The 18587-nt window shown below is 36.5% G+C and overlaps 1 protein-coding gene and 1 pseudogene across 1 annotated transcript in view; both read left to right on the forward strand.

Annotated features, from left to right (window-relative positions):
* Positions 1 to 17558, forward strand: part of LOC145641810 (acetyl-coenzyme A carboxylase carboxyl transferase subunit alpha, chloroplastic-like) — a 32593-nt gene extending 15035 nt beyond the window's left edge. Inside the window, exons 4-11 of the mRNA XM_081692777.1 lie at positions 12492 to 12599; positions 12751 to 12911; positions 13150 to 13264; positions 13342 to 13496; positions 15353 to 15404; positions 15484 to 15552; positions 15805 to 15882; positions 16107 to 17558. Of these exons, the coding sequence (XP_081548903.1) occupies positions 12492 to 12599; positions 12751 to 12911; positions 13150 to 13264; positions 13342 to 13496; positions 15353 to 15404; positions 15484 to 15552; positions 15805 to 15882; positions 16107 to 17243 (1875 nt within the window). The 3' untranslated portion in view covers positions 17244 to 17558. The remainder of the gene's footprint in view (positions 1 to 12491; positions 12600 to 12750; positions 12912 to 13149; positions 13265 to 13341; positions 13497 to 15352; positions 15405 to 15483; positions 15553 to 15804; positions 15883 to 16106) is intronic.
* Positions 3608 to 3721, forward strand: LOC145556964 (small nucleolar RNA R71; annotated as a pseudogene).
* Positions 17559 to 18587: the final 1029 nt, after the last annotated feature.

Below are 18587 nucleotides of genomic sequence, written 5' to 3' on the forward strand. Positions count from 1 at the left end.
TCCGCTCCTCTTTTATCCCTAATCTCAATGTCGAAGGTTTGGAGCTTAAGAACCCACCGGATCAACCTTGGCTTGGACTCTTTCTTGGCAAAAAGATATTTGAGAGCCGCATGATCCGTGAAGACTATGGTTTTGGAACCCAATAGATAACAACGGAACTTCTTAAATCATGAACTACAACCAAGAATTCCTTCTCCGTTGTAGTGTAATTCCGTTGAGCTCCATTGAGAGTCTTGGAAATATAATAGATCACATGAAGCTTCTTGTCCACTCTTTGACCCAAGACACCTCCTATTGCCGAATCACTTGCATCACACAAACTCAAATGGTAAATCCCATCTTGGAGCTTGGACAATAGGAGTAGAGATTAGAGCTTTCTTCAACTTATTGAATGCCTCCAAACACTTATCATCAAAATACAAACTCGACATCTTTTTGAAGAAGATCATTGAGGGGCTTTACAATGAGGGAAAAGTCTTTGATAAATCTTCAATAGAACCCGGCATGGCCCAAAAATGACCTCACACCCTTCACATTGACCGGAGGTGGCAAATTTTCAATAACCTCAATCTTTGCCTTGTCTACCTTTATGCCTTTGTGAGAAATTTTGTACCCGAGTACTATTCCTTCTTCAACCATGAAATAGCATTTTTCCCAATTCAACACCAAGTTCACTTTTTCACACCTTGCCAAACACTTTTCAAAATTTTCAAGGCACGCCTCAAAGGAAACTCCACCTACGGAAAAGTCATCCATAAACATCTCCATCTCCTCTTACAACATGTCTCCAAAGATACTCATCATACACCGTTGGAAAGTAGCGGGAGCATTGCAAAAGCCGAATGACATTCTCCTATAGGCAAAGGTACCATAGGGATAAGTAAAAGTAGTTTTCTTTTGGTTATTTGGATGAATAGGAATTTGGAACAATCCCGAATAACCTTCAAGGAAACAATAGTACTTGTGTCTTTTTAGTCTTCAATGAAAGGAAGGGGGAAATTATCCTTCTTTGTGGATGTGTTTAGACGTCTATAGTCTATACACATCCTCCATCCCGTGATTGTCCTCGTTGGAATGAGCTCACCTTTCTCCTTCTCAACGACGGTTATACCTCCCTTCTTTGGGACGTGAACGGTAGAAACCCACCTAGAATTAGAAATGGGAAATATAATTCCTGCATCTAAAAGTTTGGTGATCTCCTTCTTCACTACCTCTCCCATTTGGGGATGTAGCTTTCGTTGCCTCTCAATGGATGGTAGAGTACCCTCCTCAAGAGTTATGTGATGTGTACACAAAGTGGGGCTTATACCTTTGAGGTCATCAATGGTATATCCCAAAGCACCTTGATGCTTCCTCAAAATATCACATAACTTTTGAGCTTGGAGCTCACTTAAAGAAGAGCTAACAATCACGGGGAAAGTAGAGTTGGGTCCCAAAAGTTCATACCTAAGGTGTGATGGAAGAGGTTTGAGCTCAACCATTGGTACACCTTTACCTTCCTTTGAAATGGCGGCTTGTAAAGCTTCTTGACTTGAAATATTCATGCACATGTGCTCATCCACTTCCTCAATGATTTCATTTAGCAAATCCTCATACATTGCCACTTCCTTAATAGGAGCACCTATCTTATCCTTGTTCAACAAGACATTTTCAAGAGGATTATTAGAAGTGAGCAAGTGCTCGTGCATGGAAAATACAAGAAGATCAAGAGAATCAATCACCACGCAATTTTCTAAAGAAGAACATGGATACTTCATGCTTTCATTCAAGTCAAATTCAATGACCACTTCTCCTACCATGAGTGAAATTTTCGCACTCTTAACATCAATCAAAGCACCCGAGGTAGCAAAAAAAGGTCTACCAAGAATAATGGGAATGGTAGCATCTTCATCCATTTCAAGAACCACAAAATCTACCGGAATCACAAACTTCCCTACTCTCAAAGGAACATCCTCAACCTTCCCCTTAGGAATCTTAATTGACCTATCGGCCAATTGCAAGGTAATTTTGGAAGGCATAAGTTTCCCTAACTCAAGTCTTTGATAAACCGAATATGACATTTAGCTAACACTAGCTCCTTAGTCACTTAAGGCATTATCAATTTGCATCTTGTTAATGGCACAAGGGATAGAGAAGTTTCCGGGATCTTTCAACTTGGGTGGCATCTTGTTCATTATGATTGCACTACAATTCTCGGTCAAGTTAATCGTCTCCACCACATCACAAGTCCTCCTACCACTCAAAATGTCTTTAAGGAATTTTGCATAGTTGGGCATTTGGGTAACAACTTCGGTAAAAGGTAGAGAAAGATGAAGTTGCTTAAGCATGTCGATAAATCTTCCAAATTGTTCATCCAACTTATGTCTCATGAATATTTGTGGATATGGAAGCTTGGGTTTCACAATTTCTTTCTCCACTCTCACCTCTCTAGGTGTCTCAATAACAACCTCATTCAAAGATGCACCATTTCTCTCATTCTCTCCTCAAGAACCTTACCACTTGTAACAATAGCATTCACGGGTCTCTTGGGATCTAAGCCTCGGGAAGGTAAAGAAGAAGGGCTAGCATGGTCTTTCAAAGCATTGGCAAGTTGAGAAATTTGGTTTTCTAGCATCTTATTATGAGTCATCACCTCATTAAATTTCTTGTCACTTACGGCCATGTAAGTGCTCAACAACTTTGTTTGATTTTCAATGATTTCCTCCAAATTAGTCCTAGAAGAAGAGGATTGTGAATAACAATTATCAACTTGAGTCTTTGGAGCAAATCCGGGTGGAGCGCCTCCTTGAGCATTATTTTGAAAATTGCCTTTCCCTTGATTATTCCAATTACCCCTATTTTGATTTTGACTATAACCTTGATTATGGTTACCACCATCTTGATTATGATTTCCATAACCTTGGTTTTGATTACCATAATTTTGGTTTTGATTTTGGCCACTATAACCTTGATTGTTATAGTTACCTCGAGAATCTTGGTTCCTTTGGTTCCTATAACCACCACCTTGGTTATAATTGTCAAAATTACCATAGTTTTGGTAATTCCTATTCCATTGACCCCTATGGTTATCAAACCGTTGCACATTATTATTGTTTGACACATAGTTCACATGTTCACTCTCATTATTATCAAAATCATCATTACTATCCGGAAAAGAATGAGGGCAATTATTAGAATCATGATCATATGAACCACACACATCACAAAACAAACAACCACTAGGAATGTTACAAGAAGAAGGAGGGGGATGAGAGTTAGAAGGAGTACCTCTCCCCTTAAATTGGGAGGGAAGACTTGAAGCTTGGGAAGAAGAACTCTCCAATTTATCCTTGATTGCATTCACTTCCTTCCCCAAGTTGCCATTTGTGAGCAGAGATTGTTGATTGCATTTAAATGATCAACCGAGTACACCGAAGAGCTACTCTTGCTAGTTGATTCTCTCTCACCATCTTGTCAATCTCTATAGTACCTCACAACATCCTCAATGATGTCCACCACTTCTTCTTCCGTCCTATTCATGATGGGACCTACAACTCCTCCATCTAGGCATGACTTGCCTGGGGGACTTGGGCCTCCATAGAAAATCTGAATAATTTGATAGGTTAGAAACCCGTGGTGAGGACACTCCCTTTGATACTCCTTATATCTCTCCCATGCTTCATAGAGGCTCTCACTTGGCTTTTGTTTCAAGCCTTGAATCAAAGCTATTACCTCCGCCGTTTTCTTTTGTGGATAGAAACGGGTTAAAAACACTTTTTTAAAAACACATTTTTAACCTCGTCCCATGTAGTTTGAGAATTCGGCTTAACCTCTTTGTCTAGCCATTCCAAAGCACGCCCAATGAGAGAAAAGGGAAAGAGCTTGAGGCGGATGAATTCTTGGGAAACTCCGTTCACCTTGATAGTATTGCAATATTTTTCAAATTCCCTGAGATGATTTAGCGGGCTCTCATGCTTGGCTCCACTAAATTGTCGCCTCTCTATCAAAGTGATCATAGCCGGCCTAATTTCAAAATCATTTGCCGGTGTTGTAGGTGGAGCAATTCCACTCTCAAATCTATATGCACCGGGAATCCCCAATTCTCTCAATGCCTCTCTCGGATTCTCTCCCATCCTTGCTTGTTATTCTTGTTGCTATTCTTCCTACTTGAAATGTTAGAGCTCAAAGATCGCCTAGCAACCCTTAATCTTGTAATAGTCCTCTCAATCTCCGAATCAAACGACACTAGTGAATGACCACGTGCTCTATGCATACAACTCAAAGGAAATGATGAGTAGCACGGCTACAAGTGTAGCCTTAAAGAGGAAAATCTTTTTGTTTTTTTTTTTTTTTTAGTATGAAATAGACTCAACAACTATAACAAAGCACCAATGTCTTTCCCCGGCAACGGCGCCATTTTGACAAGGGGTAAAACTAGGTCGTCATCTAATTCTCCCTTGGTCAAACTAAATTTGTAAACACTTAACAAACCTTATACTAGTACGCGGTAAGTCAAGGGTCGAACCCAAAGGAATGAATCGGAGCTATGCTATAGTCTAATGTTAAGCTAAATCGAAGAATATCAATGGTTGAGTTTTGTAACTAGAATAACAAGAATCAAGGCAAGTCAAAGAATTCAATCAATATGCTAAACACTAGGGATATAGGTTCCACATGCAAGCTCAATAATTATGCTAATTGATAGATCGCTTAATTGATTCAAACATTGCAAGGGACAAACAATAGTTGCAATTAAAGGAATTCAAATGTTATCTCCTATAAACCAAGCTAGGGTTCACTATGAAGGGCTAACAAGGAGAATCACAATCAAATTCAATCAATTAAAGCAATTCTCAAATCAAGGGTTCATGTCATTGAAATTTGCAATGCAATCTAGATTAATCTTATAGGTTGATCACTCCTAGTCTAATTAATCACATGCACAACTATGTCAACCAATTTAATTGCAAAAATTCAATCAATCAATGATCATCAACTAGCAAAAATCATCAATCAAGCATGCTTCCCCTTCTCCCTAGCAACTAACCTACTCACTAATCATTGTGAAATTTAAAGCCAAAACAAATTAATCATAAACATATTCATCTCTAGCTAAATCAAAAAGAAATACAATCAATCAACAAATTCTCAAAACTAAATCAAAATCCAAACCAAATATTCAAGCATAAAAGAAAATTGCAATTGAAGTAAATTCAAAGGAAAGAAATCTCACAAACTTTCATTGATATGAAAAAGAATTCTAAACTTGATTGAAGAAGCAATGTTGAATTACAAATCAAATCCAAGAATTACAATCTCTACTTTCTCTCTAACTTCTCTCTAGTTTCTCTTTAAAAACTAAGCAAATGAAATATTATCTAAAAGTTTTGCCTTCAAAAGGATTTACAAGAGTATTTATAGACAAAGAAGAAAAACTGTCGGCCGCGCCCTCTCCAAGAAGATCCCGCGGGCGCGCAGAAATGGGTACAGAACCCATAACTAACTCCTCGGGCAATATGGGCAAGACCCGCGGCCGCGGCTCCCTGGTGAAGATAGGGGGCCGCGGGTCTCTCTATCTGGAGCGGTATCTCCAGATTCTCCACTCCCGCGGCTAGGGCGTGGAGAGTTCTTGCCCAAAATCACCAAATTGATGCCCTTAACCCGCGCCCGCAACAAAGAGAAGAAGCAGAGCGCACTCTTCGAGCCCTCTTTAAGAGGCTTGAATCTCCTTTGCTTAACTCTTTTTGCTCCTCTTGATTCCTTTGCGAAGCTAAGTCCTTAGGCACCTACAAAAGAAACCAAAGAGAGAAAATAGAAGAGAAAAAGAGCAATATAAATTGAAAACACGAAGAAAAGCACATAAAGGAAAGTAAAACACGAAGAAAGAAGAAATACAGAAACTAAAGGAGAAATGACTAAAATGATAAAAGAAAAGCATGAAAAATATAGTGAAAACATCCTAAAACACTACCCTATGAGTGCCATAAATGACACTCATCAGCTCAACTATAAAAGAGACCAACTCCATTTTGCATTTTTTTTAAATATTTAAACTTCCATAATACAAATAGTCCGTGTATTTAGAATGAAAACAGAGAAACACATCCACAAAAGAAACACATCCCTCCCATTCTCTAGTTTTCTTTCTTATATTTTATTATAAAATACACAAAGTACTCTCACCAATATATGAAAATACCCCACCTTACGATCACATAAATCGCCACTTATTTCTTGTATCACCTATTCAAAACATTGATGTAACTAATACATATATCGGTAAGACAAACCCCCGCATACAACATAAAAATAAAAGTCTAAAATTGATTGATACAAGGGCGTGTGACAAACACTTTTAAAGAGTAATTAATTAATTAATAATTTTTTTAGGGGTTTTGATGAGTTAAGTAATCATGTACTCTGTACAAAACAAGAATACATAAAAAAAATTTCTGCTTGAAATTGTGAACTGATACAAAGAAGATTAATCAAACTAATTGAAAAATCCATGTGAATTTATGTAATTTATAGAACTAATCATCAAGGAATTAAAGTACACCGATTTATATTTTGAAGAGAAGTACACAACTTATTCATCTTGCAATCATGATTTTTTTGACTAACAAAATAAATAAATACTTGGGATCATCATACGACATAATATTCAGACTAACTATATACAATCCTGCACGCAAATTGCTGAGCTAAAATGGATCTGACCAAGACGATTTCAATAAAAGTATTTCATCTAATAATATTACTTGATGAAATATGCCAATTAGGAGATATGACATACAATTGTAAACTAATTACATATTATAAAATTGCACCACATACTTTATATTACTCTACAAACATATCAGAGATATTAAAAGGAATAAAGTATTCAAGCCGGCATGATAAATAATTAAATATAGGGGAATGATCTCGTAAAATAAAAAACATGAAATCAAGAAGTCAACCATCTACATTAGATAACAAATGACAGCAAACATGTTGATATAATTATGCGACTAACACTTGTTGACAAAACATGATATCATGAATTATAATCACGGCGAAAACGAGTACATGGGCTCTTGATACCAATACAGGAATTAAATGGGTAAGTCACGATACTTACCTTTCTAGCGGAAGCTCAACAAGATCTAGAACTCGCCTTACGAACCGCACCAAGAGGGCTACCAGAGTCCTCAATGATTGTCACACTCCAAAACCCAAAGTCTAGGACGATGACTCTAATGGAAAACACTTTCAATTTTGTGGATTATTTCTCTGTGAAATTGTACGTCTATTGGCTACAACTGATGTCATATTTATCATATCAGGAGTCCTTATCACTTAAAATTTTAGGTGTAACCAACTCTTTACGGGATAAATATCATCTTATTTACTTTCCTAAATTATAGATATTATCCCCTTAAGTGATATAAATCAAGTAGCAAATACTTGTTTAAGATAGGATAGACTTTGGAGGCCACTTAATCTCCAACAATTTTGGTTGTACTTAATACCAATTAAAAAGATTCATAGTAAATTAAATAATGATATATGTAAAGCTAAGGTAGTCTGAATTTGAAAAAATGTCCTTCATTCTTTGATTTATAACTTAAATCTTAGTTATTTTCCTTGAGGTGCAAAGGCGTGCCTTACCAAAGGCGCTTTGAGGCGCGCGCCTTCCGTAGGTGACTGAGCCTTGCCTAGCTACAGCCCATTTCCTAGAGCCTAGGAGTGAGGCGCGCTTTTTATAACCAAGGAGAGAAAGAGAGGGAAGGGCTAGGGGGAGGGAGGGGAACTAATGTGGATTAGAGGCAGGGGAGAGAAGGATAGATAGGGAGAGGGAGAGGGAGAGGGAGGGTTCTATTTTCTCTCCCGTTTTACTCTACACTGTTCATCTAAAATTGGATAGATTTGGAAGAGAAATGGAACTTCATCTTCCCATCTCCGTTTCTCTGCCATTGCCTTCATTTCTCTAAAGTTGGTGCAGTGAGCGGGAGAGTAGTTGGTGAGCCGTTGTTGCTGAGTTGCGAAGAGAGGGGAGCTGAACTGGTGCTGGTTGTTTGTGAGTTGTTGCTTGTGGTGGGATGGCTGGGAATGCTATGAGGTGATTTGTGGCGATTGCAATGACTGCCTGTGGGAATTGGAGGAGGAGAGCAGGGAAGTGTTGTTGCTGCTGTGCATGTTTGAGGTACAAGGGAAAAGGGGAGAACTGGAAAAGCTGAGGGGCTGCAACAACAAGAGGAGTTGTTTGTTTGGGTGGATTGGTAGCTAAAGTTGCAGGGAAGTTTAAAGGGGGGTGGGGGTGTAAGATAAGCTGGCAGCACAATATTTGCATGTTTGCTTGAAGCCTTGGATCATTCCTTGAGACCTTGACTTATGCCATAAACTTAAGAATCTAAATGCAACAAAACACAAAAGTAAACTGAAACACAAGACATTAAACATTTATTGAGGACAAAAACAAAAGAATATAAAAGAAAATAGAAGAGATTAAACGAGGAAAATATAAAAGCTATTAACGCAAAACTAAATCCTAATTCTAAAAATGTAATATAAAAGAAATATCTACAAAATACAAAAATATGAACTAAATACATATAATAATTAGAAAATGCTCTAAATGAGTCAAATAAGGAAAATCAAAGAAAAAGGGAAGAAAAAAAAATGAAAAATTATGGAAACATAACCTAAAACTTATTTCTTGGAGTGCCATAATTGACACTCATCGAACCCTCAACCTTGCATTGCATTTAATAGCCAAGTACCTATCCAATAATCTATGTAACATTACATGATTCTACATCAAATTAAGTGACAAATAAGAATAGAAAATTAAGTGCATGTGATAATAACATGGTACATTTACTTTTGAACTTTGTTCCTTGGTAAGCGATCACACTTAATATGAATAGTGGGAATGTCGAATGTCTTTTAATAACATATTACTGTTGTCATAATTTATAATAACATATTACTATTGTCATAATTTTTGGCTGACAAATGTGTTAGTAGAATTGTTGAAATTATTCTAAATTAGAGTGTAAAATTAGTTTGCAATAACGATATTGAAATTATTATTATTATTATTGTTATTATTGTTATTATTATTATTGTTATTATTGTTATTGTTATTGTTATTGTTATTGTTATTGTTATTATTATTGTTGTTATTATTGGCGATGTGGACTTTTAGAGTTTTAGGCAATAATATCAGCGATTAAATTAATAGAAGTACCAAATATAGCATTATAGCCGAAACATTCATGTACATGGATCATGGTTTCTTGCCATCATTGATCAAAATAATAACGCATAACCTTATTCCCAAATATGTTGAGGCTTCATAAATCAATAGCCTATCATGTATGGTCGAGCACACAATTGCTCCTTTGTTAGCTTCTCCAATGCTATTGCTCCTTGTAAGTCCATTTTCTTCATGTGATTTTCAATTCCCTCCATTCAAGTCAAGTTTGGTCTTGTGCATGTGATCTTTATAATTAACCCTACACATTGCTTATCCGTGTATCTTCATGTCAATATTTCACATGTCCAAACCATCATAACCATTTTTCCTCATCTTAGTCAATATCCACTACCGCAACTCCAACTTTCCACCAATTATCTACATTTCTAATTCTATCCCTAAACTTTTACTCACACATCCATCTTAACATACATATCTTTACTACACTCCTTTCTTTAATGTGATCCTTCATAAACACCCTAACCCATAATAATGTAGCTTTAAATGCTTTCTAGTAGGATTTTCTTTTTAGCCTTTAGGCCATTCTCAATTTGAGAATTTCAAAGATCAATGTCTCTATTTCTTTGTGGAATCGGTTATATGTACTATAAACATTCGCTAATAGGTAACTCCTTACCATCGAACGTCACAACGTCTACACTTTAATAACCATTGCTCCTACTAAGCCTAAACCCTCTATATTCAATATGTCTTCATGTCTTTGACGTAGCATTCATATATGAGGTGCAATTTTTTTTAGTATGTAGAAAAAACTCAATTTTAAGTTTAATACCCCCTGCGTCCCTCAATAACATGCTGTTTTAGTTTTTTCACATGAATTAAGAAAATTGGAGATTCCTTAAATCACTTGATTGGAAGTACAATGGTGCATGTGGGATTGATAAAAGAGATAGAGAGAGAGAAAAAGTGGTTGGAAATTAATAAAAAGAGAGAGAAAAGAAAGAGAAAAGGTGTGGTTAGGAATTGATGACAAAAAGCATCTATTATCAAAAAAGGACAACTCATCAAATAAAAGGGAAGATGGAAGGAATAAAAAACTACCTCCGTTTCGTATTATCTGCAACAAACTTGGTTGCACGTTCCTTAAGACAAAATTTGGTAAAACTGTAAAAGCATATTAGCAAAAATAAAGGGTAAGTGATTAAGGGTAAAAAAGAAAGTGGGATGATTTAATTAAGCCACCCACACAACATCCAGAACATCTGCCCCCACTAGTATGCCCACCCAAACACCTTAACGACCACCCCAACGCCACACACCCTAACCACCAAAACCGCCTTACCCACCACCAGATCTTGACATTCACCTCTTACCCACCCCAGCGTAAATCCACCGTCTTTAACCGTAGCTACCTCATAAACAACAACCAGTCATACTACCTCCACCAAGAAATATAACCGACAACCTCAACACCACCACCACCACCACCACCACCATAAACCTCAACACCAACAACAAAAACAACCGACATCCATACAAAAAAAAAAAACCAATAACCATAAAATATGAACAAGAATTGACAAATTATTACCTTTATTATCATCAATTATACTTAATTTGGTCTAATTTGACTATAAAAACTCTAGATTTAGAGTTTTAATGGTCATATTTGACCATAAAAAGTTTTAGAGCTTTAGTAGAAAGGATGAAACAGAAAGGGAGGAGAGAGAAGGGGGAGGTGGTGGCAAGGAAAAGGCAATGGCGGCGTTGAAGAGAAGAGGGCGGCGAGTGAGTTGGTCCCGTTCAAGGTGGCGGTCGAAATCCGAAGGGAGACGAAGAGAGGAGAAATATGTAGGTGGATAAAGAGAATTGAGATCCGTGGAGGTGGAATGGTGGTTTCCACTAAAGGTGGTAGTGGTTGCCATTGTAGGTGGTGGTGAGTTTCCATTGAAGGTGGAGAAACAGAAATGGAATTGAGTTGAAAGATGATTTTAATTGGATGGGGTGAATTGAAAAGGTTGAATTAATTAGTTTATGGTTGAATTATGTGAACAACATTAAATTTAATTAAGTTAATAATATGTGTAAAACATCAAATTAAAAGAGTTAATTGAATTTTAGTAAGGGTATGTTGGTAAATTCATTCAAAAAATTTTACTAGAAATGGAAAGTTTTGGTTTGTTTGCAGATAATATGTAGCATCCAGTTTTGGAAAATGTTGCAGATAATATGAAACTAAGGTAGTAAATTGTATGAGGGTAATATTGTTAAAAAGTACATGCTTTAAGTCGAAAGATTAGCATTCTGGGCACCCTTGAAAGGAATACAGGCATGTAAATGAGGGACGGATGGAGTAACTAATTAAGAACTTTATGAAAAAAAAAATCAGAAAAGAGGGGAGGGGGAGGGGGAGGGGGAGGGGTTCACATGGTTAAGGAATGGGAATGGGAATGGGAACGAGATACTTTCGGCTACTTTATTGAATAGCAGATTGGATAGAAGAAAGAAGAGAAAAAGGCATCTATATCATTTACCATAGAGACTTAGTAGGTACATGGGGTTGAGATTGCAGAGGATAAATAGAGCAGAAGCTTCCAAATCAAGAAGACATGGGCATTGTAACTCCTTCATAAACATTACCACGTTTTTGTTCTTCACAGAACTTCTCTTAATATATTTTCATGTCCTCCTAGTCAATGATCACCGTGTGTTTTCTATCTTTATAATTTTGCATTGTTTGGCTAATAAGGTGAATAACATCTACAGTTGGTCATCTCGGCATGAATCCAACTCGATTCACCGAGACTAAAAACACGTTACATTCAACTAAAAGAGTACAACAAAAATTATGATAAACTATACTTACTATAGGCTAGGGTCATCAAAATTAAGTTACTTTTATTAGAAATATGCTTAATAGGAATAATATACACTAAGCCTTTTATTAGAAATATGCTTAATAGGAATAATATACACTAAGCCAAAGCTGTCAAATTTACTGAGAAAAAAAAAAGGTATAACATTAACCTTAATTTTATCACAGTTCAAACCTTGTTAGCTGTTGCACCAAAGCATTGATACTGTCATTTTTATCCTTTTAACCTCTTATTGCTTTAATGTAACACTCCACCATGAACAGCATTTGCCGTTCCTTGATTTTACAGATAAGATCATATGTGATTTTATTAAGGGCTTATGTTTATGTCTGTTGGCTTTATTTGCTGCATGTAAGTATTTGTCGAGATGATAGTTTTTTTGTTAATAATTTCTTGTGTTTTCTTCTAACTGTCAATATATCTCTTTGTAGGCATTGAAGGAGCTTTACCTACATCTTACCCCTATTCAACGTGTGAATATTGCAAGGCATCCCAATCGTCCTACTTTTCTTGACCATGTTTTTAATATCACAGAGAAGGTTGTTGACTTTTTTTTTTGAATTTAATTTTTTAAAATGTTTCCCTATAGTGTCTGTTCAATCTTCTAAAATACACGCACACTATTGTTCTATCAACCTAAGTACTGAGGTTGCTCATTTAATTCTATATCGCATTTTTTTGTATAATCAGTTTGTGGAACTTCATGGAGATCGAGCTGGTTACGATGATCCTGCTATAGTTACTGGTCTTGGTACGATAGATGGTAGGAGCTACATGTTCATTGGTCATCAAAAGGGAAGGAACACAAAGGAGAATATTGAACGCAATTTCGGAATGCCTACTCCTCATGGGTGTGTGTTTTATTATATTTTGATTCATCAATATGCAAATTAATGATTGTTTGGAAAGTAAACACACACACACACTTGCTTATATTGATATTAGCAAGTTAGTGCGTGTAAAAATATTAGCATGGCTGTTATTAGAGGGGTCCATCCTTATTTGATCAAAATTATCAAGAGTCATTTAATGCATATTTGTTAATTGCTTCAAATTGATAGTTTATTTCTATTCTTCCTCTGATAACAGATATAGGAAAGCTCTTCGCATGATGTACTATGCTGATCATCATGGATTTCCCATTGTCACCTTTATTGATACACCAGGGGCGTATGCAGATTTAAAATCAGAGGAGCTAGGGCAAGTATGTATCTACAAGTTGCTTTCCTATTCATGAGAACATGCTGTTTTTGATTAATTGTTCATTATACTGGAATCCAGGGAGAAGCCATCGCCCACAATTTAAGGACTATGTTTGGGTTAAAAGTACCAATTATATCCATCGTTATAGGTGAAGGTGGTTCTGGTGGTGCTTTAGCCATTGGATGTGCTAACAAATTACTGATGCTAGAAAATGCAGTCTTCTATGTAGCCAGGTGATGTTTCGAGTGTTTTTTTCATGTCTTAAATAAATCACTGATAATACACAAAAAGTGTAAAATATTTTTCCCTTGTCGTAAAATCAAAGCTACTATGCTAGTCTTATATGGTTCTTTGGATGCCTAAATTTTGCTTTATGAACATAATAAGAGCATATTATGTGTAGTAAATGACGCATGGTGTTGTTTAAATTTTCAATTTTATTTTAGTAATCTAGTATATGTCTATCTATATATGGAGTAAGTATTAGTATGACGGGTTTATGATATAAGACGTGGTTGGATTTTTGTATAACTAGGAACTGAGAATGAATAAAAGGTTTTTTTTTTTTAAATAAAGAAGCTGGTGTTTTGTGAACTCATGGCAAGAGAGATCTGGTGTAGAGTATTCTCAATGTGTGTGTTGTTAACCATATGAACTTACAAGGAGAGGGGGGGGGGGGTTGTAGACGGGAACTTATAGCAAAATTAAAGCGGAATTTTAAATGAAAGTTATAGGAACATGAAAATGCAAGATAGAATTTCACGTGGAAATTTCATGGGCCCAATCAAGAAAAACCACGACCATTTGGAATCTTACTTACTCTTTCAATACAGGGTAACTGCTCTAGTACAACCTATTATTTGGACCTTTACTAAGTTTCTCAATATACTCAAATTCCTACAGTTCCCTCAAACAACTATCTTCACATGCTTTGACTCTGAAGCTCTCTCTCACACCCTTAGACTTAACTCAAAGCCTGATTACAACAAGAGTTAACTCAACCCAATTTCCAAAAACCTAAACCAAGTGTGTTCCTATTGAGTTCCATATCACTACAAACTACCAACACTTACATAAATCCTAAAATAAATTTATTTATGTCTTCACTATTCAAAGCTCTAACTCTATAGCTTCAAGTTGCTTCATGCCTTCGTATCAAGCTTGGATCATGCCCCTAAGGAACATGACATATACTTGTTCCCCAAAAGGAACATGATAAGCACTTGTTCACCAAAAGGAACATGATAAACACTTGTTCCCCAAGAGAAACAAGATAAACGCTTGATTTTCTTCACTTGTTTTGCTAAGTCTGCAGATTCTTCCATGTTCCTTCTCGAGAACTCCATTCATCTATGCACAGAAACTGAATAGAAACATTAGTTAAGCTTTCTTTGGGTCATCATCAAAACATCATAGAGGTCAACATGTGTAATGGTCAATGAAATGATCCACTTTTGCGGTTGATGTAGATAATTGTGGCCTAATATGTCAGCTGCAGTATACTCAAAATTCTTGCAATCTGTACTTGTCACGACTGATATTCAAAGAGCGTATTCTCATATCTTCAAGATTTTTATGTCTGCTTGTATTGGTGTTGGTCATAATGTATGTTTCAAAGATATGTGGAGAGAATGTTGAACATTTGCTGATACTATTCCTCATTCCATAAAAGATGCTTAAATTCATTTTCTTATGTTGCTTCGGAAATGCATGTAAACGATATTTCTGATTGATTAATCTACTGATGAATAATTGGCACAGCATTGTATTTCCTCCAGTAGTTCATGTGTTTACTGCTTTTTAAGATAAGGTTTCTTTTAAATCCTGGTTTAAAATAATACGAAGTATCTCTTTAGTAATTGGCAAATTTAAGATAAAATCTAGTAGATAGTGAAAAATTGCCTAGACTTATACTGGTCAAATTACTAAGTTATCTTTCAGCAGCCAATTCTACCCTACCCCAAACCTTCTTTTTAGGAGGGAGCACGGAGGAGGGGGTGTTCTCCTGTGCTTAAAAAGCCATTGTACCCCGGAATTAAGTTGATATTGGAATATATTGAATGATATTACATTTTGAATTTCTATACAGTCCAGAGGCATGTGCAGCTATCTTGTGGAAGAGTGCTAAAGCTGCTCCCAAGGTATATACAATTTCATACTTTATATATGAATGGAAATAAGAATATGATTGACATCTTATACTTATGTTGTCTCATGCAGGCAGCAGAAAAGCTGAGGATAACTGCTAATGAACTGTGCAGATTGCAGGTTGCAGATGGTGTCATACCTGTAATGAATTTCTCTTGAATACCTTTTCATTTCACTTCGTGGTGTTTGTTTACTGCAGAACATGAATCTTTTTGTATCTTTCCAATATTCCCTAGTTGTTTCACATGCCATTGGTGGAATGGTGGTTCAGTATATCCCCTCCCCCCCCCCCCCCCCCCTCTTTATCTTTCTTTTTTGCATCCTTTGCTACGTGAGGTATCAATCCTTTAGTAAGGCACCCTATTTAAGTTCACTGTCTTGGGTGCTTGGCAGGAGCCGCTTGGTGGTGCACATGCTGATTCATCATGGACATCACAACAAATCAAGAAGGCAATTGTAGAATCGATGGATGTAAGTATTCATGACAGTTCATTCTTGGGGGCATGAGAATTTAACCACAGGCCCTAATGGGTTACACGCATCTTGTGTTTTTTAAATGCCGTGTACAGAAAACTGTTAACAATAAACAAGTTTCTCAATGAAACTTGGCAAATAATAGGGCCACAGGGATATGACGGGCAGTATAACTTTTCGAATTGTTTAAAATGCTACAATCAAATGTTGGTCTTTGGCAGGAGCTTGTGCAAATGGACATTGAAGAGCTCTTGCATCATAGGACACAGAAGTTCCGGAAAATTGGTGGTTTTCAAGAGGGGTTACCAGTTGACCCTAAGAAAAAAGTGAACATGAAGAAGAAAGAAGAACCACTTCAAAGCAAGGCTTCAACCCTGGAGCTGGAGAATGAGGTTGAAAAGCTGAAGGAGCAAATCCTAAAATCCAAGGATTTGTCAATTGAAACTCCAAATGTAGATGAAATGATCCAGAAGCTCAGACAAGAGGTTGACCATGAATTTTCTGAAGCTGCTGAAGCCTTAGGCTTGAAGAACCAGCTTTTGAAGTTGAGGGAAGAACTTTCAAAAGCAAGAAATGCCCAGGATAACATGCATCCAATGCAGCTGGAAAGGGTTGAAAAATTTAAGGACGATTTCAGTCAACGTCTATCTGCAGCTCCTAATTACGAAAGCCTTAGTTATAAGCTTGACATGCTGAAAGAATTATCCAAAGCCAAGAAAATCTCTGAAAGTAAAAGCAGGTCAGCCATGTTGAAGCAGGAGGTGAACAAGAAATTTAAAGAGATCCTAAATCATCCTGATGTAAAGAAGAAGGTTGAAATGCTTAAGTCTGAAATTAAGAATTCTGGGGCATCCACTCCGAATGATTTTGACCATGTACTGAAGAATAAGATCATGGAGGTAAAGAAAGAGATAGAAGTAGAATTTGCAAATGTTCTTAAGTCCCTAGATTTGGATCTAAAGATTGCAGAACCAAATGCTGTAGTTTCTGTTGATGGAAGTTTGCCCTTAAACCTAAAAAGCATGATTGGAGAACTGAATGAAGAAATACAAGGAAAAATTCAGAACACTGTCAACACATCGGAGTTGAGGGACAAAATAGATTTGTTGAAATTGGAGCTAGCAAAGGCTGGAAAGAATGCTGATGCAGAACTGCAAAACAGAATTCAGGCTTTGACTAATGATATAAAGAAGAGTCTCGCACAGACTCTGAGTACTTCTGAGCTTGTTGAAAAGCATGGAAAACTTAGATCTGAGATTGAAAAGGTACTAAAATCTAATGGTAGTTCAAGTAAAAGTCCTGACACTGGATCAAAGGTGGATGAGATTAACATTGGAGCTGGGCGCAGCTATGCTTAGTATATTTATAATCCATTTGTTCTCTTATTACTTATGCATGTTGTCCATTTTTCTTACTTTATTATTCCTTATGAATTGCTTCGCATCCACTTGAAAAGTGGAAGAGTCAAACTTTATTAGATTTCTTGTAATTTTAGGGTGACAGGAAAGTGCTGCCAACATTTGAACAAGGGGCCTTGTAATTTACTAGATTTTTTATTTAATATTTTTTTTTTTCTTTTTTTCTGCCTTAACAATTTGAACTAAAATTTAGGTTCACCGTGCACCCAACATCCTATACTTTAATACTACTTGTATTAAGGAACCATTTTCTTATATGGTACTATGTATTTTTTCTTAACTTTTTGGTTGTGCTTACACACAAAATTCCCTAATTACCCTTGTTCACATGTGATAACGACACGTATTCACACCTTATTTCTCCCTCATGGGCACTTTTGATATACTTCATTTTTACACTTTTTTTTAAAAAAATCTCGGGCCCAACCCAAATGATACAGGGCGTGTTCAGCGCTAGCGTTTGAGTAGCTTTTAGGTAGCTTTTAGTGCTTTGACTTGGTCAAACCACTATTTAACAAAAAATGTGAGTGTTTGGCAAAATAGTGGTTAGGGTAGGTTTTAGTGGTGGAGTTAGCTTTTATGATAAGTTGAAAATATTAGCTTTTGAAAGTAGAGGTAGCTGCTGAAAATTTAATGTAGTTTTAAATATAAAATATTAATTTGCTATTGAAAAAAACATGGAAGTATAATACTTCCCCTGCTTTTTTAGAAATGGATTACAGTAGGTGTTTATACCAAATTTCACCCAAGGGCGACCTAAGGATGTGACGTTCCACGGCTAGAGAATTAACTATGGAAAACTAATAGACTTAACAGTAAAAACAATAAAAGACAAGGTGTTTTGATGACGTCGTAAACCCAAATGCGGGAAAAATTGCGAGTGATTGCAAGACCACCATTCTACTGTGAATATCTTTGGGTACACTAGTATGAGAGCTTAGATAAGAATAGAGAGCGTAGGAATGATGATGCTACTGAGTACAAGTGCTATGCTATTTATAATATCAGCTAAGATGCCTTACCCTAGCTAATAATGCCGTTGAAAGCAGCAAACCACTTCCCTAGTATATCAGACGACCGTTGTTTAGACTAAGTCTTGAGCTTATCTTTTTGTTGAAAACCTTTCTGGATGGATTTTGATTTAAATAGGTTACCTGTGTTGCCAAGAAATAGCTGCAGTACTATCTTAAGCCTTGGTTGATCCACTCTTTCGCTGAATCATTTATGAGCTCGTTCATCGTCCCACATCGTCGTGCGACAGGTCGTACGTCAGGACGCGGTTGA

The sequence above is a fragment of the Chenopodium album genome, chromosome 8 (genome assembly GCF_948465745.1).
Source record: "Chenopodium album chromosome 8, dcCheAlbu1.1, whole genome shotgun sequence".
In the NCBI taxonomy this organism is placed as follows: Eukaryota; Viridiplantae; Streptophyta; class Magnoliopsida; order Caryophyllales; family Amaranthaceae; genus Chenopodium; species Chenopodium album.